The sequence below is a fragment of the Malaclemys terrapin genome, chromosome 18 (assembly GCF_027887155.1).
Source record: "Malaclemys terrapin pileata isolate rMalTer1 chromosome 18, rMalTer1.hap1, whole genome shotgun sequence".
NCBI classification, from domain to species: domain Eukaryota; kingdom Metazoa; phylum Chordata; order Testudines; family Emydidae; genus Malaclemys; species Malaclemys terrapin.
In genome coordinates, this window is record NC_071522.1 from 22,499,408 (window position 1) to 22,520,890 (window position 21,483).

The 21,483-nt window shown below is 57.1% G+C and overlaps 2 protein-coding genes and 1 long non-coding RNA gene across 3 annotated transcripts in view; 2 read left to right on the top strand and 1 right to left on the bottom strand.

The window, feature by feature from the left end:
• LOC128825739 (fibrinogen-like protein 1-like protein) overlaps window positions 1-21,483 on the top strand; it is a 61,235-nt gene that overhangs the window by 17,924 nt on the left and 21,828 nt on the right. The window lies entirely within an intron of this gene.
• On the bottom strand, window positions 1,693-9,328 carry LOC128825740 (fibrinogen-like protein 1-like protein). The gene is made up of 3 exons (XM_054008505.1): window positions 9,233-9,328; window positions 6,572-6,682; window positions 1,693-5,224 (listed from the first exon to the last, which is right to left on the bottom strand). The coding sequence occupies exons 1-3, from the start codon at window positions 9,234-9,236 to the stop codon at window positions 4,545-4,547; spliced, it is 795 nt and encodes a 264-aa protein (XP_053864480.1). The 5' UTR covers window positions 9,237-9,328; the 3' UTR covers window positions 1,693-4,544.
• LOC128825741 (uncharacterized) lies at window positions 9,561-11,559 on the top strand. Its single transcript, XR_008442712.1, has 2 exons — window positions 9,561-9,918; window positions 10,604-11,559. It is a non-coding gene; the product is annotated as an uncharacterized LOC128825741 (long non-coding RNA).

Below are 21,483 nucleotides of genomic sequence, written 5' to 3' on the forward strand. Positions count from 1 at the left end.
ACCAAGGGTTTGACGTGTGCATATGAACCTGCCTGACTGGAAGGACGTGGTTTGGTGTGGATCAGTGACTGCTGGGGCGATTGGTGGCAGAAGGCTCTGAGGGCCTGGCTCATTCCGACCTGGCTCATTCCAATGGCTTCTACAGCTGAGAGCAGCCCAGTCTCCTGCCTGGGTCCGACGCAAACCAGGAAGTACAGGACCACGGTTAATAAGAACAGCTCAAAAGATCATTTTCGCTGAGCCCAGCCCTGCACAGATTTCCAGCTTAGGTTTGCATTTTCAGCAAAAGTTCTTCTTGATTATTTTCTCCCAACCCCCTTCTGCCTCCATAATAGCCAGCCACCCTGTCAGTCGCATCCTGGGGCGCTCCAGGGACAGCGTGTGTGTGTGTATGTGTACGTCTGTATATATGTGTATGTGTACATGTGCGTATGTATGTGTGTACGTGTATGTGCACATGAGTGTGTGCACATGTGAGTGTGCGTGTGTATGTGTGTACATGTACCCCAGTCAGATGTATATATCTGGATTTCCTTTGAAAGAATTTTCAAATTGAGCTGATCAAGTGCAATGGCAAAGCACCCAATTCCTCTGCCCCCCAACTGCCTTCGCTGCTTTAATGTACAACCTGCTCCGCTGGCACCTCTGACTCCTGAAAGCCCTAACGCTCCAGGGGAGCAGGCCGTGCCCTGCCCTGCCCTGGCTGCCCCAGGTGTTACCTCGGAGGGAATCGTTCCAGATTCCAATTGGTGGCAGGTCCAGGGAAGAGCCTTATCTGGGGGGAGGCTGTACCAGACCCGCCCGACCCAGGCAGGCTCCCAGGTACTCTCTGCTCGGGGCTGATAAGGCTCCTTAGCAGTTTCTCTCCAAACAAATTCCAGTTCAAGACACCTGAGTGCTCCACAGCAGGGCAGCATCCCCAGAGCGCAGCAGGGCGGGGTTAGGGGGAGCAGTTGGTAGCAGCACCTGCCCCTCGTACGGCAGGAGCGAGAAGTGCCAGCCACGTGCTGCCTCCATCCCCAGAGGCCAGGTGAGAGTGAATTCCCACGTCCCCGCACTATTGGTTCCGTCACTCTTCTACACTTACATGGATTTCCAGTGTCAATGTTTCTAACATCAGCTTTGCCAGCTCTCCTTACACCTTTGTCTGCTAGAGCAAAAACCTGAAATGCAGCTACCTCCTCCTGCTGGGTGACTGTAGACCTTAATGACAGAGCTCGGAACTGCTTAGTCAAGGGGACTAGCTGCAGCCCCTCGGGTTGCCTGCTCGAAGGTGTGCTGGCCAGGCCACAAGTCATTTCTGTGCCTCTTCCCTGCTCCTTCTCAGCATTTGAACATCATTTGACTAGTGTGAACAAGAGTCTATACTGGGGAGAGCCCAGGGTGAGAGAGTCACTAGACTCTTGTCAAGGCTGCTTCCCCACTCTGAACTTTAGGGTACAAATGTGGGGGCCTGCATGAAAACTGCTAAGCTTAACTACCAGCTTAGATCTGGTCCACTGCCACCATTCCCAAGTGGATTCCCTTCCCTGGGAAGCCTTGAGAAACCTTTCACCAATTCCCTGGTGAATACAGATCCAACCCCCTTGGATCTAAAAACAAGGAGAAATTAACCATTCCCCTCCTTCCTCCCACCAACTCCTGGTGGATCAAGATCCAAACCCCTTGGATCTTAAAACAAGGAGAAATCAATCAGGTTCTTAAAAAGAAGGCTTTTAATTAAAGAAAAAAGGTAAAAAACATCTCTGTAAAATCAGGATGGAAAATAACTTTACAGGGTAATCAAACTTAAAGAGCAATAGGCCAGAGCAAAACGCTGTGTTAGAAATTGGATTCAAAGTACAGCTAACAGAGGTAAACACTCTAGTAAAAGGTACATTTACATGTTGAGGAAACAAAGTAAAAACTAACACGCCTTGCCTGGCTGTTTACTTACAAGTTTGAAATCTGAGAGACTTGTTCAGAAAGATGTGGAGAACCTGGATTGATGTCTGGTCCCTCTCAGTCCCAAGAGCGAATGACTTCCCAAACAAAGAGCACAAACAAAAGCCTTCCCCCCACCAAGATTTGAAAGTATCTTGTCCCCTTATTGGTCCTTTGGGTCAGGTGTCAGCCAGGTTATCCGAGCTTCTTAACCCTTTACAGGGAAAAGGATTTTGGAGTCTCTGGCCAGGAGGGATTTTATAGTACTGTGCACAGGAGAGCTGTTACCCTTCCCTTTATAGTTATGACAACTCTGGTTATACAGTGCTCTGTACACATCTGTGAAGCAGGAGTGATGAAACCCCAGTCACAGCCGGGGTCCAGCCCCAGAGAGCGCCAGCCTGGCCCTGTGCAGTGGGGGTGGGAGGGCGACATGGAGAGCAGTTTGGTCCGATGGAGGGCACTGCTGCCAGGTGGCTCATGGGGAGGGGCGGGGGTGGGCTGTGGCGTATGAAGAGTTCAGGTTGTTTTGGAAGGGGAGGGGTAGCCATGTTCAGGGGGGAGTTGGGGTGTGGGTGGGACCCCAAGTTGGGGGGAATGGTGCAGGGGAACCCTGGGTTTGGCAGGGAGCCCCCAGTCAGCAAAACGGCTGAGCGAGCTGGCTGCCCGGGACAGGCTGAGGATGTCCCCGCTTGCAGCGTCATGCTCCAGCCTGGCGAGGGATGGCTGGCTGGGGAGGGCACCAAGCGCAGCCTGCAATGGGCAGAGTGGGGGGTGGGGCTCCCAGCACGGACAGCGGAGATGGGAGGCGGGAAGGGGAGAGGTCAGTGCCCTGGGCAGGGGGATCCCCCGCTCCCCCACTGCAAAACAGCACACCCCCACCTCACCACCAGCAACCGAGATGGAGGGGACAGCTTAGTGCACGGGGGAGCGGGGTCCCTGATACTCCCAACTGCAAAATAGCAACCCCCTCCCCCGTGTCTGCACCCCAGATGCTGAGGAGGGAGGAGGAAACCTTCCAGCTGCACCTCAGCGGCTCCCAGCTTCCCTCCCCCTGAAAACACCCCTCTTTCCAATCCTGCTCCCCAAACTCCCCCCATGCACGCTCTCCATGCAGGCTCTGTCAGGAAGGCCAATTAGACAGGGCCTTGTGTCCTGGGGATGCACTGAAGGGCCATGGTCAGGAGGGGACTGGAAAGATGCAGTTTGGGGGGGGCAATGCCCCTTCACATTCCCCCCCATCTTCACCCCTGCCAGTGGACCAGCCAGGACTACGTCATGGCCCATCTTTGGGCTACAGCCCACGATTTGGAAGCCCTGCCTGAGGGTGAACTTCATCAGGCCCAGCTGACTTGTTCTTTAGCCTGTTCTTTCCCTGTTCAGGGGGTGGGGGGAGTGGGGGGTGGTGGTCCTGCCCCTGGCTGTTAGCATTTATGGTGTTCAGCATCTGGTCACAATGAACTTTGATTGAAGTGACTGAAGCCAAACAGGCAGGAAATGCTCAGAGATGCTCAGAGGACGTCAGCCTGACAGATAAATACACTGCTAGGAGCTGGATTATACCATGTTATGGGTGGAGTTAAAATCTCATTGACACAGCTGTGAGGATGCACTCTTCATTTAAGACAGCTGGAAGCAACAGGTAAGGGGGCCTCGTGTAGAACAAGCCATGATGGCGTGTGCCCAGAAACTAGCCCCAGGTGGGCAGAGGATGCCACCGAGTATCGTTCTGAGCTGGTGCGTGTGTGACAGAGACAAGCCGGGCAGTGCAGCCAGGACACGGAGGCAGAGCAGGAAAGCCGAGCAGAGCCTGTGAGCATGGTGTGATCGTGGGAGGAGCATAGAGAGCTTTTGGGCCAGGTGCTGGCTAAAGAGGCTTGGAGCTGAGAGCAGGGAGGCTAATCCCTGCTGTTGGCTCCTGCTGTGTTTGGAGAAGCAGGACTCTGTATGTTCCTTGTCAATAAACAAGACATCAAAAGATTACCAGACTCCATTGCCAATTTCTGCTCCCCACTGGAACATCCCCAGGGCCCCAAACTTTGACTAGCCCCTTGGGTTGAAGAGGGACACCAATATCTTTATTGTGCGGTTTCGTTGCATGTCTATCTAATCTCAGTGGTTTATCAGCAACTAATTACTGTTGCAATGTTTTCTCATGTAATAACCATATTTATTAAAAACACAGAGGGCAGGTTTTTGAACCCAAACTCACCACTGCTAATACATGCAGGATTCAGATGTAAAGTCCTGGCTTTGAGTCATCCCCCATTTAAATGCTCAATGACAGTTGCTAGAAATCCAGTGTCATGATTCATTGATCACTAATGCCCAGGGGCAGTGGCAGGGCTGGGAGAAGCAGAGGTTAATGTGGGTCTAAAGTCGTAGTGAGTGACATGGCTTCCAGCGAGGCAGAGTGGAAGTGGGGGTCCAGTTATACACACCAATCACACTCTTCATGTCATTCGAACGCACCGGCGGGGTCGGCTCTCAGCGTTTATTCCAGGGGATTTACCGTGCAGAAGCCAACAGGAAGGGGGTGAGCAGAGTGGAGGCATTGCAGGGACTGCACTGATTAGGTGGGGGATGGCGCGTTGTGTCTGATCTAATATTGTCTCCCCTTCTCAGCGGCGCCGGCTCCCAAGGAGGATGGGCTCCTCCTGCCGGACCCAGCACACGTCTGTTGGCTTAACCAGGATGAGGGAAGACTTGCACTCCCCACTCTTACAGAACCCTGCCCAGTAGATGTAGCCTTTCCCATTGAGCAGGACGTTCTGACACTTGTCGTACCACCAGCCTCCATAGCTACTTGCGCAATTCCCACTGGTCTGGTCCTGATCCTTGTCACTTGTGCTGAACTTCATGTTGTCGTGTATGCCCCCCAGGCCGGAGTGGTAGGTGGTGAGATAGTCCTCACCGTCCCCAGAGTACCTTCCCAGCCTGAGCGGGTACCCGCTGGGCTCACCCTCGACACTGAAGATGTCGTACTCTGCGTAGCGGGTGTTGTTGGATTTGTCCTCCACCACAAAGCGGACCTTGTAGATGTTCTGCCGCGTGAGCAGGGACAGGTACTCGTTGCCCAGCCAGTAATCCTGCTGCACGTTCCCAAAGCCGTACTTGTAGGTGCTCCAGGACTCCTTCCAGGTGATCTCTGTGTTGTAAGAATTTCTCTGGACAACGGTCCAGCCTTTGCCTTCGGTGTCCATGTCACACCACACCACTCGAGGGGGAGAGCCTGCCGGCTGGATGACATGGACCCCGCTGGGGCTGTCCCTGGGAATGTTGCTGCAGTCTTTGGGGAACCCTGAAATGCCATGAACATCAGATTAAGGGGGCGGGGAGGAGGGGGGGAGAGAGTGCTAGCTAGCTCGATCAAATCAGCCTGGGGTAACTGGAGGCTTGGTTTTTAGAGGCAGGTCCTGTGTATTTCACAATACTACAGCCACAGAATCCGGCTCCAGATCTTACACTTTCATTTTACCAATAAAATAAAATAAGAATAGTTTCTTGCTCTGCTGGTTTTGAAGAAACCTTGAAGAGATGAATCAAGTGTAAACCAAGGCTCTGTATCCTTCCTGAGTCCTTACTGCTAAAGAAATCGTTTGGGGAGGGTGGGGGAGACGCTGCCAGATCCATCTCAGCGAATGTTAATTATGAAACCCATTAGTGACAACTTAAATGGGAGTTTTCAAAGAGCCTAAGGGAGTTTGACACCCGACTGTGATTGGAATTCAGTGGGATTTGGGCACCCAACTCCCTGTGGCGCCTTTGAAAATTCCAGACATCCTATCGAGGGGCTTGTCTTTGGGGCGGAAATTGTCCCGAACTATCCTGGTAGAATGAGAGCACTGTGGTTATACTGCCCCTCCCCTCCCCAGGGTCCTCCCTCGAGCCTGAGCCCCCCAGCTCCCCTGCCCCCCAGACAATCCCCCTGTGTGCCCCTCCCCCATAGCTGAGCCAAGGGGGAGGAGCTGCTGAGTACTGCAGGGGGCAGGGGCTCAGGGCCACCTCTGGAGCTGGCTCGGCCCCTGGCCTGCCTGGGCAAGCCCCTGAGCAGCTCCCAGAGCCACTGGAGGTGTGGGGAGAAGGGAATGAAAACCCCTGACAAGGAGGAACTGGCTCTCCCTGCTGCGTGGACTCTGGGGGCAAGGCTTCTAGGCATGAGCGAGAGATCCCCAGCTGTTAGCCGGGGCTAGCCCTAATATAGGAGTTGGGGAGATGGAAGGGTAGAACTCCCAGCCAATTTGGGGGGGTGCCTGGTTCCCACACGCTGCCCTGCGGTTGGCACCAGCGCTCTTCAGTCACTGCCGGGGGCTTGGCAGCCGTTACTGGAGAAAGGGATAACGAAGCTGTGTAAAGCAAACAGCCAGTCGAGCAGCACCTCCCCCACCCCGGCTGGCCCATTCCCAGGCGCTGGAGGCCTGCGAATGGGAGTAGTGGGCTCACTAGTGCAGGCCGGCCTTGGGAACCCTTCGGAGAACTCAGCGTTTCTTTGGGCCCAGCGCTGGCGGGAGGGCGGGAAGGTGCATTCAGTGGATAAGTGGATCTAGGGGTGACCCCGGCATGGGGGAGAGGAGCAGAATCAGGCCCACGATGTCCTGATCTTGGATATGGCAGATGATAGAAGCTCTCCGACGGGTTCTCTACTCACCCCTCTCGACCTTCTTGTGGGCTAGGGCCCCGTTGCCCTGCACGGGGGCTACGCAAAGGAACGCCATCATGGACAGCGCAGACAGAAGCAGGAGAGAGCTGGACTGGAACACTGCAGGAGACAGAAACCGCTGGACATGAGACCAGGAGAGAGTTTCACAAGTGCCTAAATCCCACTAGAAGTCACTGGGATTTAGGCACTTAAGTGACTTAGCCACTCTTGAAAATGTTACCCTTAGACGCTAAGGCCAGAGTTTTCAGAGGGCTCAACTACTGGGCCAGATTTTCAGAAGAGCTCAGCTCCCAGGTAGGCACCGCAGGACATGGCTGGATGTTCAAAGGGGCTCAGCATGGGGGGGGTGGGCCCAAGTCTCTGGAGACGGGGTGAAGCCCACCATTCACCTCTCCCCCGGCCCGGCCACTGTCTCCGTCTCTGCAGCCGGCCCGATTAGCACACAGCTGGGACCCAGCTGCATGGTAAAAACCATTCAAAGATTGCGGCTCCGATGGCCTGGCTCCCGGGTCCCGGGCGGGTCAGGGCCGGCTGGAGCGCTCCCTGTGGTGGGGAAGGAGCTGCCTCTTCTCTCCCTGCGCTGCACCGTTGCAAGGGGAGTGCTGCTCGAAGCAACCCCCTCTGTCCCAGCTCCCCCGTCCACAGCCACTGCCATCAGCTGGAGGGCAGTGCCCGCTCACCCACACAGAGACAGCAGCTGGGCAGCCTCCGGCAGGGCTCTGCCCCCCTCAGATGAGCTCCAGGTGAGAGGGGCCCAGGGCACAGAGCTGCTGTGTGCCCCACGCCAGGCATGCTGCCCCCTGCACTGCAGCCCAGCAGCCCAGAGGGGGACACGCTGCTGACACTGCAGCTGTTCTGTGGGCCCAGCTCAGGCCAGGCTTAAAGTGGGCAGAGTCGCCAGGGGCCACAGTCCTGGCCAAAAAGAGTTCAAAATGGAGCTGGGTCCCTGAGGGGTGCACTGTAAGCGCTGCCCTAGCAAGGGCATGGCCATTTATTTCAGCCGGGATTAACATAGACACCCCTCCCCCGCCCCACACATGCTTTTCCCAGGCCACCTTCAGCACTCAGCGCAGGGATTCACAATGACCTTGCCAGGATCAGCAGCCCAGAGCAATCCAGACTCTTGGCCAGAAACCGGCTCATTCACCCCCCCCCCCGCCCCAGGTATATCTATCCCGGCCCTGGTATTACATCTTGTGTAGCTACAGCCCACATAACGCAGAGCACGGCATATGCAGCCCCCAATGGTAAATAGGTTGAGAACCCAACAGCAGAGGCTCACGTGTGAAGCTCCAGAGGTCCCAAGTTTGATTATAGCTGCTGCCGGCCCATGACAGTTGCAAAATGGCAGCTTTTTGTGGGGTGAGGCGGGGTGGGGCAGGGTGGGGCGGGCCGTGTGTGTGTGTGTGTGTCAAACCAGAACAGGCTAAAGCCGCACTGGAGTCCGGCACCGTGCTTTCTGTCAGCCATCATTGTATTCATGTGGTGTTGCAAAGTTAGAAAGTCCACAACTAACCCCAAAAGGTGCAAATGAATTAGAAAGAGAGAGAGAACACCGTGTAAACGACACACCGAAACACACTGTTGCAATGGAAACACTTTGCCCAGACATGATCCCCAGACAGATTTCATTGGAAACACCTTCTTTTTGGAGCTGCCTGGACCCCAAATTCTTCAGACAATGTCACAGCCCAAGTAACTGTGACACGCTGCCAGCAATCTCAGGTATCCTTGTGAGAGGGAGGAGAGAGGCGTAACCCCATGGCAGGCAAAGGGTTAAAGCTTTAAAGGAGAAGGATTTCAGTGAGTCTGACAAGCCAGAACTACAATGTTTGGAACTGAAGTGAAATAACAATCTGGAGTCACTCATCCTTGAAAACACGCCTCCCCTTCTCCTGACGCCCCAGAGGAGATGGGACGCTGCCAGCTAGCAGCCGTTCACACACTCTAATAGTCTAAGACACAGAGGGCCTGAGTTCGACCTGTGACCTCGGAAAACTCATTACACTGCACCATACCTCAGTTTCCCCATTTTTAAAACATGGCTTATGCTAGTTCCTTTGTGTTCTAAAGTACTTTGGCCCCAATGCCCAAAGGTACCTGGGGCAGGGCGGGAGGATTCCTGCCTAGGGTCCAGCAGAGCGCTGGGCAGGGGATCACCGCCAGGCTCCTGGTACCCCATGGCCCCGGGGGCACTCTTTACCCACCAGGAGGCACTGCCAGACTCCTAGCTAGCCAGGCTCATCTTGCAGCATGCACTTGCTGGGGGAAATGCTGCTCCGTTTCAAAGGAAAAGCAGCATGTACCTCACTGCGCCCCCATCCCTTGTGCCTTGGCCAGGCGAGGTCGGGAAAGCAGAGGATGCACCAGGGCTCCCCTCCCCCTTGTGCACCTGCCCGGGCTGAGGGGCGGCACTGAGAGGAGTGCAGGCTGCCCCTCTCTATGCGGTAGTTACTGCGTCTGTCTGGGCACGTTCCTTCCTGTGCCCGGGCACTCAGGGCACATGGTGTCCCACAGGGGCCACATAGCATGCCTGCCACTGCACCTCCCCCACGTGCCCACACCGCCTGGGGCTCTGGTGCCCACCACCAGGCTCTGGCCCTACATCTCCAGGCTGTGTGAAATACTGGGCATTTCAATAAAACTCACCCATCCCGACGCTGCAGCTGAGCGGGCGAGTTAGCGCCCTGAAGCGTCCCCCACTTCCACATCAGAAACCAGAGCTGGGGCTCCATGCCTTTATGGGGAAAGCGCCACTCCACACCCAGCTTATCTTGCTTTCTCAACCGCTGGCCTCAAGCCTGGCCTGTGGGCAGGGAGGGAGCCCCCTCCGGAACGTCTGCCCATCCTTTATTTACTGCAGATACCAGATTTCTTGGGCTCCCTCCCTCCTCCCCGAGAATGCCAACGTTTCTGAAGCCGGGCAGGTGTGAGCCAGGGATTTAATTTCTCAGTGGGACTCTGCGGCATTACCGTATCATCGACCTTCCAGACGAAGGACGCACTAAATGGAGAGGATCAAGCCAGAGGAGATGGCAGGAACGGGGGTTGTGCAGAACGCGATGGGGGTGTAACGCTTGTGCCAGGTGGTATTCGCAGTGACAAGGACTAGAATCAGGATCTCGGGATTCCTCTTAGCATTGCAAAGCAGAACCAGCTGGAGCGCCCCTCCCAGAAATCTGGGAAACTGACCAGCACGCCCCTAACAGGCAGCTGTTCCCCCGTCGCGAGCGCTGAATCTGAGTCTAACACACGAGAACTTTTATTTAGAGGAGAAAGAAACGCAGCATAAACTGGGGAAACCACCACAAGAGTGACTCAGCAGTATGTGAACTGTGAGTGAAACGCCCGCCCTACAATCCATTGGGCAGCAGCCCCTTGCCTCAGTTTTCCAGCTTGGGATGAGAGAGTCCAATGGACGAATGTCCCTTTGGCACACCCCTCCCATTTTCCCTCTGCTGTCCCCTTACCCAGTTTACGGGCCCAGCTCAGCAGAGTTTGAGAGTTCAGGGGGGGTTCGGGGGGGGGTGTTCGCCTCCTGCCCCACGGAGAGAAGGGGTGGGCCAGGGATGCCTCTGCCTCTGCTCTGCACCGCTGCTGCTCCATGCTGTTGTCTCTGCCTGGAGCTGCGATGCCATGCTGTGAGGGGCCTCCAGCCTGGAGTGAGTCCAGCTCTTAGTGACTTCCCTGGCTAGGGGGAACCTCCCTGCTGCTCCCCGCTGTACTGTCTTTCACCACAGCACCGGCTCTATGGTGCCCAGGCAAACCGGCTTCACAGTGTTTTCAGCTCTAGGGATCACTGAGAAGAAACCAGGACTTCCAGCTGAGTCCAGTCAGCTCTGTCTTTAAGCACTGGGCAGACCCAACGTTTTGTAGGCGCCTTTCACCAAACCCACACACCCGGTGGGAACCCCTCTCCCCACCCCCCTCGGACTTTCAGTTCCATTTGGTATCACTAACCCCTGCTTAGCACGTGAGGTTACAGAGACTGAACCCCCGCTCCCGCCATTGTCCCGACAGGTCACGGCCGGGTGAGGAGATACCTGAGTGGGATGGGCTGGAGCGAGACTGCGCTGCTGCTGCATCTGTCCCACAGGGAAGAGGATCAAACTGGATTCATTCAGCGACTGTCAAGGCAGCTGCTCTCTGTGTCCCAGCTCTCTGGCTGGGATACAGGGGGCAGGAACTGGTGCATTAGAGGGAACAGCTCCACGCCCGTATAGTTCTGGAAAAGAGCACCCAGGCGGTTCACCCGCATGCACGCTTCTCGACCCTGCAACCTGCCAGCACCTGGCACGCGCCATCGAAATGTGCAACAAAGGACACGAGATGGGACCTCTTTATTTTGTTGCACGTGGCACCAGTTTGCTTAGTGTGATGTGCTCCAGTCTGCTCATTTGGGGACCAGGTTTTGGGATAAGGGGGAGTTTGTGCTGTCACACAAACAACGAATGAATCTCCCACATGCAATTCATGCTGCCTCCTCCCCCCAGCCCGCACACCCCGAATGCCAGCTGCAGCCGGCTCCATAAGTCTGGCTGCCCCAACAAACTGGTAAAGCAGCTTCCAGTGGATTCTGGCTGATTCTGGCTACGCATCTGTGACGAACTGGGACTGCTCTTACTGTGGTCTTTGAATGCTGACAGGGGAGTGTGGCTGGGATAGTCTGCATTGGGGGATGGGAGACTGACCGGAGAATACCTGAGCATGTAACATGAGAACCCAGGAAGGGGTTAGAGGCCAGGTGACACCTTTGCCCGGGAAACTGAACAAAGGCTGTGGGAGGGGTCGCAGAAGGGAGAGTTTCAGGAGCTGGCTGGTGGAATGGCTGGGAGGCAGACAGGGCTCTGAACTCCCAAGGGGGCTGGGGTGCCCGAGGACCCCAAGATGGACCTAACTGAGGGGGTCCTGTTTTCTGTGCCTGCGGGACCTGTCTTGAACTGTGTCCCTGTCGTCTAAATAAACCTTCTGCTTTACTGGCTGGCTGAGAGTCATGGTGAATCGCAGGAAGCCGGGGGTGCAGGACCCTGAGTCCCCCCACACTCCGTGACAGGATCACCCCCATCAGCTGGGCGTGCTGGGCCGACCCCATGCACAACAGGGGCAGCAGCGCAGCCACCCTCGCGCTCTGATTGTGACTCGGGATTGTGGGGGCTTCTCACCTGTCCCATGGAAACGTGGCCAAAGGCGCCAATTGTCCCTTCATCAAAATGGCGCCATCTCCCACTGCTGCCAGCGGGGCTGAGGGCTGCGCAAGGGCCGCCCCGTCCCCACGCTCTGTCTGCATGTGGCAGGCAGGCTGCCCTCCTGACGCTGGCTGCCACCTCCCGCTGGGCTCCAGGAGGCTGAAGCCGAGCCCACAGGCAGACTGGCTGAGGCCATGGTTCAGGGCCTGGACAGCGCATGGGGACTGTGAGGGGATGTGGGGGGAAGGCTGAGCGGGTTGCAGGGGGGTGTGGGGGCAGGGATAGGGGGCAGGCTGAGGGGGACAGAGGGATATGGGCATGAGGGAGACAGAGTGTGCAGGGGGAACGCTGACAGGGGTAGTAGGTATGGAGGGCAGGAAGAAGGCTGAGGGGGCCAGGGAGTGTGGGAGTCAGGGGGAAGGCTGAGGGGGGCATGGGGATGGGGCAGAGGGGAGGCTGAGGGGGTTGGAGGTGATCATGTGGGATATAAGAGCGGCTGAGGGAGGTGCAGGGGCATGTGGGGCAGGGGGCAGAAGAATGTGGGGGAAGGTTAAGGGGGCCGGGGTGTGGGGAGCCGAGGGAGGCTGAGGGGGGTACAGGGGGATGGGGACAGGAAGGAGGCTAAGGGAGGCAGGAGGGAGGCTCAGGGAGATGTGGGGGGCAGGGGAGAGGCTAGGGTTTGTGCGCAGAGGACAGTCATAGAATCATAGAATCATAGAATATCGGGGTTGGAAGGGACCTCAGGAGGTCATCTAGTCCAACCCCCTGCTCAAAGCAGGACCAATTCCAAACTAAATCATCCCAGCCAGGGCTTTGTCAAGCTGGGACTTAAAAACCTCCAAGGAAGGAGACTCCACCACCTCCCTAGGTAATGCATTTCGGTAGGGCTTAGGGGCCACAAACGAGACCAGGGCCCCCTGGTGCTAGGCGCTGTCCAAACACATGATGAGAGATTGGCCCCACCCCAGAGAGCCTACAGTCTACACAGACAAAAAGTGGGTGGGGAAACAGAGGCACGGAGAAATGAAGTGACCAAAGCTAAAGAGCAGGTCAGGAATAGAACCCAGGTGTCCTGATGCCCAGGCCTGTGCCCTCAACCAAACCTATATGGCTATCCTGAGGTCAGCACATCCTTCAAACGGGGACCTGTGCTCGGAACCAAATACAGGGCACGTTCCTTTTGGCTTCTTTCTGATGAATAAAGGGTAGTTGTTGTTAAAGCCCTGTGGGGTTTGATTTGCTTTTACATTAGAAATGCAGATCTTGTCCACCCTTCTTTTTTCGTGGCTGGCTCTATGGGTGACGACAGAACTACTGGGTTGACGAGGTCGGTTTATTATTATTTAACGTTTCTCTCGTGGTAGTGCTGAAAGACCATTATCAGCTGGGCCCTACTTTTGCTGGGGCTGTACAGACATACCTCAAGTGTCACTCCCGTGCTATTCTGTTCTGTGCAGGTCATTATACCACGTTCACCACCACAGTATCACAGCACCTTCCAGTGGTGCATTACGCTACATGACTAACACCCATCACATATTTGTTCCCTTGTCCTCTCCCAAGGGTGAGAAGTGTGCCCGATCAAGAGGGCTTTTTAATAATACACACACACACGTTGCTGTGTGTGTATATCAGAGAAGGTGCTGTAAAGAAATGCCTTGCATTGGAGCGGATGGTGGGGCGGTTTGGGATGGTCCTTAGTGGCACCTTAGAGACTAACAGGTATATACCCAGCACATGAAAAGATGGGAGTTGTCTTACCAAGTGGGAGGTCAGTCTAATGAAGTCATCTGATGAAGTGGGTTCTAGCCCACGAAAGCTTCTGCCCAAATATATTTGTTAATCTCTAAGGTGCCACAAGGACTCCTCGTTGTTTTTGCTGATACAGACTAACATGGCTACCACACTGAAACCTGTCTCTTGTTGTAGCGTCCTACTGTGCCAGAGAAGCAAAACTATCACCCACAGTCTGCCCCAGAGAACTTACAGTCCAAACAGGGTGACAGAGAAGTATACTAAGACGTGCACAGCACACTCAGTGTGATCACAGATTTGCACAGCTTTCTCACAAGTACCAAGGATATGAAACCTGAGTGATCAAGGGAGGAAGGAAGGGGGTTTTGGTCAGGCTGCTTGAAACAGGTGCATGGGGAGGAGGTCGGTTGTTCTGGTTGGCACCCATTTCACTCAAATGCCGAACACACAGTAGGGAGAAAAGCTCTCTTTGCTAAATATTCAGTGGTCATGCTCCTTTGGTTTGAGGGATTAGAAAACTACCTCTGGAGCCCACCAGCAGAAACAGGGAAGCTAAGACTGGGTATGTCTAAAGTGAAAAACAAGAAAGAAACAATTAAAAAAAAAAAGCCTTTTCATGCTTTCTTTATCCACCATAAAGAAGAAAAAAATAAGAGCTCAAACCCAATTGTTTAGCATGTCACCTTTAATGAGCGGAGGTGAACTTTGTTGAGATCCTAGGAACAGAGTGATGCACTGTATGATTATAGATGTGTCACTGTGTGTTTGTGTGTGAGTGCACCTTTGCTTACTCACCTATATCCACGCACATTTCAGAGGAGAGGGGAGGGGAAGTCAAAGCCGCCTCGGAAAGGTGAGCGGCGTCTGATATGGATTTTATTTGTGTGAACAGTTTGGGTGGCCGACGCTCTCTTCCTTTCAGGCAGTATTTGCTAAATTAATGAGATGTCTCTGAGATGAATCACCATGCAGCCTGGTGGCAGTACCTGCATTGCCGGCTGGCTTTGAACATTACTAGCGCACCTTTCACAGGAGTTTTACCTTCTAATACATCAGGGCTCAATAGAGAGAGAAGAACATTACTGTTCTGAGAACTCGGTCGTGGACGGATCAGCTTTGCATGCTTGTCAGGGAGGGGAACGCGCGCACACACTCATGAGAACATTGTTCCTGCCGAGGAAATCAAGGAGCCTAACGCATCTTTAAATTCATAGGGAACAACTGGGGCTGGCAGATGGGGGGATCATGGCAGCTCTCCCGGCCAGGGAGGTGGGGTGGCCTTCCTCTCCCAGCAGCCGGGGCTGGGCCGTGCTGCAACGTTCCCAACTCTCAGGCAGGGCTGGCTCTAATTTTTTTGCCGCCCGAAGCCAAAAAAAAGAGTGCCGCCCTCCATAGTGCCGCCATAACACACGCCCTCAGCACCGCGACGCCACCCCACCTCCGCGGAGCGCCGCATAGCCGAACACCCCCCTCTGCGGAGCGCCGCCAAATGCCGGGCTGTCGAACCCCCCCACTGAGCGCCACCGAACACCCCCCCCGCGGAGCGCCGTGCCGTGCTGCTGAACCCTCCCACCGCCACACATATCTCCTGCCGAGCGCCGCGCCGCCAAACACCCCACCGCCGAGCCGTGCTGCCAAACAGCGCCCCCGCCCCCGCGGAGCGCCCCGCCGTGCCGCCCCCCCCCACGGAGCACTGCTGCCGAATCCCACCCCCCAGTGCCCCCTACACGCCCAGCCGACGAAACAAAAACAACCCACCCCACCCCCAGCGACCAAACTCCCCCCCCCCAAAAAAAATCCCCACCAACCCAAGATTGGCCGCCCCTTACCAGGTGCCGCCCCAAGCACGTGCTTGGTCGGCTGGTGCCTGGAGCCGGCCCTGCTTTCAGGGGCTGAGTGCGGGTCCCGGGCTTTGGGCACCAACAGGAGGAGCTGACGTGGTAGTCGGAGAAGCTCCTCTGACGCCGTGATGTTCAGGGCTGGGCCTGCGGGCAGAGCTCTGTGCGAGAGCCCCGGGGCTGAGGGCACAGACCTGCCCTGCTCTCCCCGCGTGTCTGACCCCATAGCAGAGAGGGTGCCAGGGCAGGGCACGGGGGACCTCAGCAGAGGAGAGGGCGGCGGGAGGCAGAGGAGTGTTGCTGCTGGGTGCAGACAGTACCAGGCAGTGGCTGGCAGTTCCCCTGCCTTACGGGGAGGAGAGGGGAAGTGGAGTCTCCATCGGAGCAGCCAGCAGGAGCCGGGCATTACAGGCTGACTTTTCTACCTGGGACGATCACACCCGTTGGCCGGGGAGTCAAAAGCCGGATGTAAAAACATGCTCTGATTTGTTTTCTTTTTAGAAGAAGGAACCCACCAGCCTCACTGTTCCTTCTCCCCCCTCTGGTGAATACTGGGTCAGCCGCACGGACAAGCCAGTCTGGTGCTTTGCTTCAGGGCTCAGTTTCTTCTTCAGCTGAGGAGAAAGGAACCATGGAACAGCAACGTAACGTCACAGTCCCGTTCCCCACCTGTCCTGTGGGGTCTTCTGGCCTTTAGAGCTACTGGTCAGGGCCTCCCCCAGTCTGCGGGGGGGCACAGGGCCTGCTGGCCTCCTCGCAGCCTCTGCTGAGGCTACAGGAGAGAGGCCTCTTCAGTTTGCAGAAAGAAAGAAATCTCTGGGGTGAGCACACAGCAGATGTCTGTTTTCCCAGGGCCAGATGCTGCCACCTTGTCACTGGAAGGGCCCGTGTGAGCTCTGACCACAGATGAGGGAGGATGCCCAGCCTGGCTAGACAGATTCCTTCGTGCCATGGCTGGGGACAGAAGCCTGCAGCCAAAGCTCACACTGCAGGAAACAACCTGCAGAGGCCTTTCATCTCCCCAGGGTCAGACGTCACCACTAGGAGAATGTGAGCGCCGGAGCACTGGGGGAGCTGGGCTGAGATGGCATCCCAGGGCACAAACACCTGTGTCAAGTCCATTCTGATTCCACGCTCAGCAGAGATGCAGGGAGCTATGCGGTCAGGAGAGGCGCTGGTCAGAATTTGCCAGTGGAACTGTTTTTCCATCAGAAATTGCCAGCTTGTCAAAATCCAAACGTTTCATGGGAACACGTCGATTTGGACAAACCTTCCGACAGAAAGCAGGCAGGTTTCGCACGGAAAGCTGCTTGGCTCCCTGCCAGCTCGCCCGCCTGCCCACCTGCTTGACAGGCTGATGGGGGGCCTGGGCTTCCAGGCTGCCGAGAGAAGCCCTGGCTCCCAAGATCCCAGGGTCCCCGAAACCCTCTCCTCGCAGGGGCAATGTTCTGGTTACTGCACAGCTCTAGGAGGAGGGGAGGTATCCAATGCCCCACAAGTCACCAATCCTCCCTGCCAAGGTCCCAGTAACTACGACAGCCTGTGAGAATATCCTAATCTTTAGGTCACTTTCCCTGCCAGGTGAAAGGGTGAGAGCTGGACCCCTCCCTGCCACCAGAGTCCAGCACTGCCGAGAAAGCCAAGTGTGGACTAAACTAAGCCCCTGGTTAACCCTTTCCCAGAGGAATCCAGAAGCCACTGATAATTGCAGGCTACATGGTGACCTCTCTCTCAGGTCACTCCCCCATCCTGGAATAGGGGTCGGTGAGTCCTGGACAAACGCCGTTCAGCTGGGAACATGCTCCCCCTTCTCGTGCCGAGGACTACATGAGATGGGTGTAGTGGGCACTCCCGATAAAGGGGACAGTGTGACAGCTGCCTTTCAAATAGGCCCCAGGTATGGGGGGGCCACAGAACCCAATTCCTCTGCCCCCCCAACTTTCTTCGCTGCTTTAACGTACAACCACAACCTGCTCCGCTGACACCTCTGACTCCTGAAAGCCCTAACGCTCCAGGGGAGCAGGCCGTACCCTGCCCTGCCCTGGCTGCCCCGGGTGTTACCTCGGAGGGAATCGTTCCAGATTCCAATGGGTGGCAGGTCCAGGGAAGAGCCTTATCTGGGGGGAGGCTGTACCAGACCTGCCCGACCCAGGCAGGCTCCCAGGTACTCTCTGCTCGGGGCTGATAAGGCTCCTTAGCAGTTTCTCTCCAAACAAATTCCAGTTCAAGACACCTGAGAGCTCCACAGCAGGGCAGCATCCCCAGAGCGCAGCAGGGCGGGGGTTAGGGGGAGCAGTCGGTAGCAGCACCTGCCCCTCGTACGGCAGGAGCGAGAAGTGCCAGCCTCTCTGCACAGAGCAGCAGCGTTCAGCCTGGGCCAGACGTGCTGTGGTGATGGGTAAGAGCGGGCTCGGAGAGCCAGAGGGTCTGTGGGGCAGCGCTGGGCCCTTCTGCTCCGCACTAGGGCCGGGTGGGCGTGTTCAGCTGGGATTGGAACCCACCAGCACTTGTGGGTGTGAATGTGGGGCTGGAACGCAACGTGGGGCGCTCCCACCTCGCCTGGGGGCGACTAGGGGGAAGGGCAGAGAGACACCTGGGCTGAGACCCCAGCTCCAGGGAGACAGTCACCCCTGCCCAGCCAGGTTAAATTGCCCAGCTGTGTGACAGTCCCCCCATCCCCGAGGGGTTCCCCCCCCCGGTATGTCACAGCAGGGTAATGTGCGTACTGAATGGCAGGGGTTGCCAGAGACTGGCTGGGAGAGGCCTTTGGGGATGGAGGAAGCAGCACTAAGGTACATGTCAACCTCCCTACAGAGGAGGGGCCGTGCCCCGCAGGTGTGGGGCAGGGAGCTGGGACACTGCGCGGTGGGTCATTGTCTGGCCCAGGCCCTTCCTAGCCGGAGGCCGAGGCCGAGGCATTTCCTTCAGGTCACCTTCCGCTGCAGCTTGGCCACGGGCCCCCATAGCCACTAGTCCAGCTAGGGATCCCAAGTGGGGATTGTCACGGCTGGCTCCTCCCTGCCGCCAGCAGCTCTTCACTGCCAGGGAATTCCTGAAATCCTGTGTGCCCCTCCCCCACCCACCTCCTGGGGCTCTGAGTGCCCCCCCCGGACAGGACAGCCCCCCCCCCAGGGCTCTTAGTGCCCCTGGCCAGTCCCTCCCCTCAGCCCCCCCCCACTCCTGGGGCTCTGAGTGCCCTCAGCCAGTCCCCCTCCCACACCCCGGGGCTGAGTGACCTTGGCCAACCCCCGTCCCTTCAGGAGGAACTCCCAGTACCCACCCAGCCCCCACACCTCAGGGTTCCCCTCCCTGCGGCTCTGTGGCCATCCCCCCACCAGGGCCTGCTTTAGGCCAATTCAACCAATTCCCCTGAATCGGGCCCCGGGCCCAAGCCCCGGTACGGTGTACTGGCAAGAGCCGGTGCGCTGTACCAGGGTGGCCCGGCTTCCCCAGGGGGCAATTTAAAGGACCTAGGGTTCCCAGCAGGGGCTGGAGCCCCAGGCCCTTTAAATTGCCACCAGACCCCCACAGCTGGGAGCCCTGGGGTAGGGCTGCGGGACTCTGGGGGCTATTTAAAAAGTCCGGGGCTCCCGCTGCCTCTACCGTCCCGGCCTTTTAAATAGCCACTGGAGCCCCGCTGCTTCCCCAGGGCTCCCACGGCTATTTAAAGGGCCGGGGCGGTAGAAGCAGGGGAGCCCTGAGCCCTTTAAATAGCCCCCAGAGCCCTGGGATAGCGGGGGGCTCGGGGGCTATTTAAAGGGCCGGGGCTCCAGCTGCCTCTGCTGCACCCTGTCCCCGCACCAGCCCCGCACCCCCTGCCCTGTCCGCAGCCAGCCCCGTCTCCAGCCAGCCCTGCACCCCCTGTCCGCAGCCAGTCCCTGCTGCACCCCTGACCTACCTCCAGCCCCACCCCCCCTGTTCTGCCCACACCAGCCCCACCCCGCTCCCTGCCTGCAGCCATCCCTGCACCCCCTGCCCACAGCCAGCCTCTGCCGCACCCCCTGCCCTGTCTCCAGGCAACCCCTGCCGCACCTCCCTATAAAATCAGGACATCTGGTCACCCTAGCACACCTCCAGGGAGTGGCGGGGACCCACACACGTGAAACGGAGCTCATTAATAACCGATCAACAGCATATATGATGCAATGTACATAATATATAATTTTATTATTTATATAGTTATGGAAAGTAAATAATACATGGAAGAAATGAAAGGCTTTTTTTTTACATTATTTTTTTTGTTAGTCATCCCTGCTGGGGCCCCACCAAAAATGTTCGAATTGGGCCCCGCCCTTCCTAAAGCCGGCCCTGCTGGAGAGAACAGGAGGATTCAGTCAGCAGGGGCTGCCGATCCGTCCCATTCACCAGGGCTGCCATCCTGCGGCTTCAGCATTCGTGGCTGGGGTGACTTGGGGAAAGGTCTCAAGCTCCCCACATCCCACTTCACTGCTGCCAGAATCCCTCCTGCCCCCCCGCTACAGTCCCCTCCCTACCCAACCTGGGTGGGGCTGGAGGAGAGGGGTCGGAGAACTTGAGCTGTGGATTGGAGGTGGAACAGCTGTCAGGGGCACTGAGGGGGACGTGGCAGGAGCTCCCCGTACAAGGAGGGGGGTTGCCACTGGAGGTCACTAGGAAGGACAACAAGACTCCATCCTCGGGGTCAGGACGGGGAATCCATCCCTCAGAGGTGGGCAGGAGCTGGGTGGAAATGCTGCTGGTTCCAGGGGCCGTTAATCCCCCCTGATTCCTCGGAGGCGTCTGAGTCTCAGACAGGTTCTCGTTCCCTTGCAGCAGGAGGACGTCACGGCCAATGTGATGCGCCAGCTCCGTATCATGCGGCACTTGCGCCAGGTGCCCGAGGCGCTGCAGGGCCTGTGCCTCTGAGGCCACCAGCAACTCCCGCTCTCTGCTGCAGGTACTGCTCTGGCTCTCTGTAAATGGGGAGCTAGTGGAAGGGGAAATGGAGCCCCCTGGCACTCACAGAAACCCTCTCCCTTCTCTGTGGAGCAGGGTCCTTTCCTCTGCCCCCAAATTCCTTCATCTGGGATAGGAGCTCTTTCCCTCACACCCATTCCCCTCCCCCCTTTCCTTGATCTACCCCCATCCCATTCCCCCTGCGCCCAGGCAGAGCTCTGCCTGCCCCATATGGTGCAGAAAGGCCATTTTGTCAGGGCCCCACCCCTAGCCCCACTGAAGCTCGGAAAGCTCCACTTTTGAGGAGGTGGGGGTGGGACAGAGGCTCAGGGCTAGCTTCACCTCCTGCCCTTTATTCTCCCCTTGGCCCTTCTATGGGGTCTCTGGGTGTGAAATGAATCGGAGCCTCATTCCCAGCTGTCTTCCAGGCCCTGGGATCTGGCACAGCCTCCCAGACGGGCACAGCCTGCCGCTGAGCCCCGTCAGGGAGCAGTGGGGACAGGTCACCTCGTCCCATCCAAGCAAGCAATGCTGGGTGTCAGAGAGGCTTAGATGGGAGACCCTGCTCTCTCATGGAGGTAAGAGCCACTTACTCCTTGGGGCGTGTGGGTCTCTTGGGGGAGAAATGGGATCCTCGATGCACAGCCTGGCTGAGAGCTTCCCCTGTCCCTGGCTCCCAGCTCTGGGAGAGCGACGCCTCCATCATCGTGCCACCCTGGTTTTGTTCCTAAGAAGAGGCTCCCCAGAGACGTCCTCGAACCTGGACTCCTGAGAGCGTTTCCAGTAGGAGGCTCCGGCCCCTCGGGCATAAAGAGAGCATCAGGTAGTCTCGTTCACATGGCATCTCCGGTCTCCAGCCCCACTTCTCGCAGCAGGGCAAACGAAGCCATCAGCTCCCAGAATCCCAACTCTTTGACCCCCTTCCGCTCAGCAGTGGGGTTTCTCCAGCTCCCTCACCACACCTGTCAGCCTCTGATGATGAAGGGCCTGAATATCAGAGTCACCAGAACGAGCAAACTCCAGTTCCAGGCAGAGGAGCCTGTGCGTACTCAGCCCCTCTGGAATCCAGGTGTGAAACGGGGAGCAAGGACCCCAGCCCAGTAACAGGAGGAGTGGGCAGAGCAGGCCTGTAACAGGGAGCTTTCCCCTGGGCTGCACAGCCTGGGGCTTAGCCAAGCTGATTACAGAATGAGCCGGAACTGAGAGG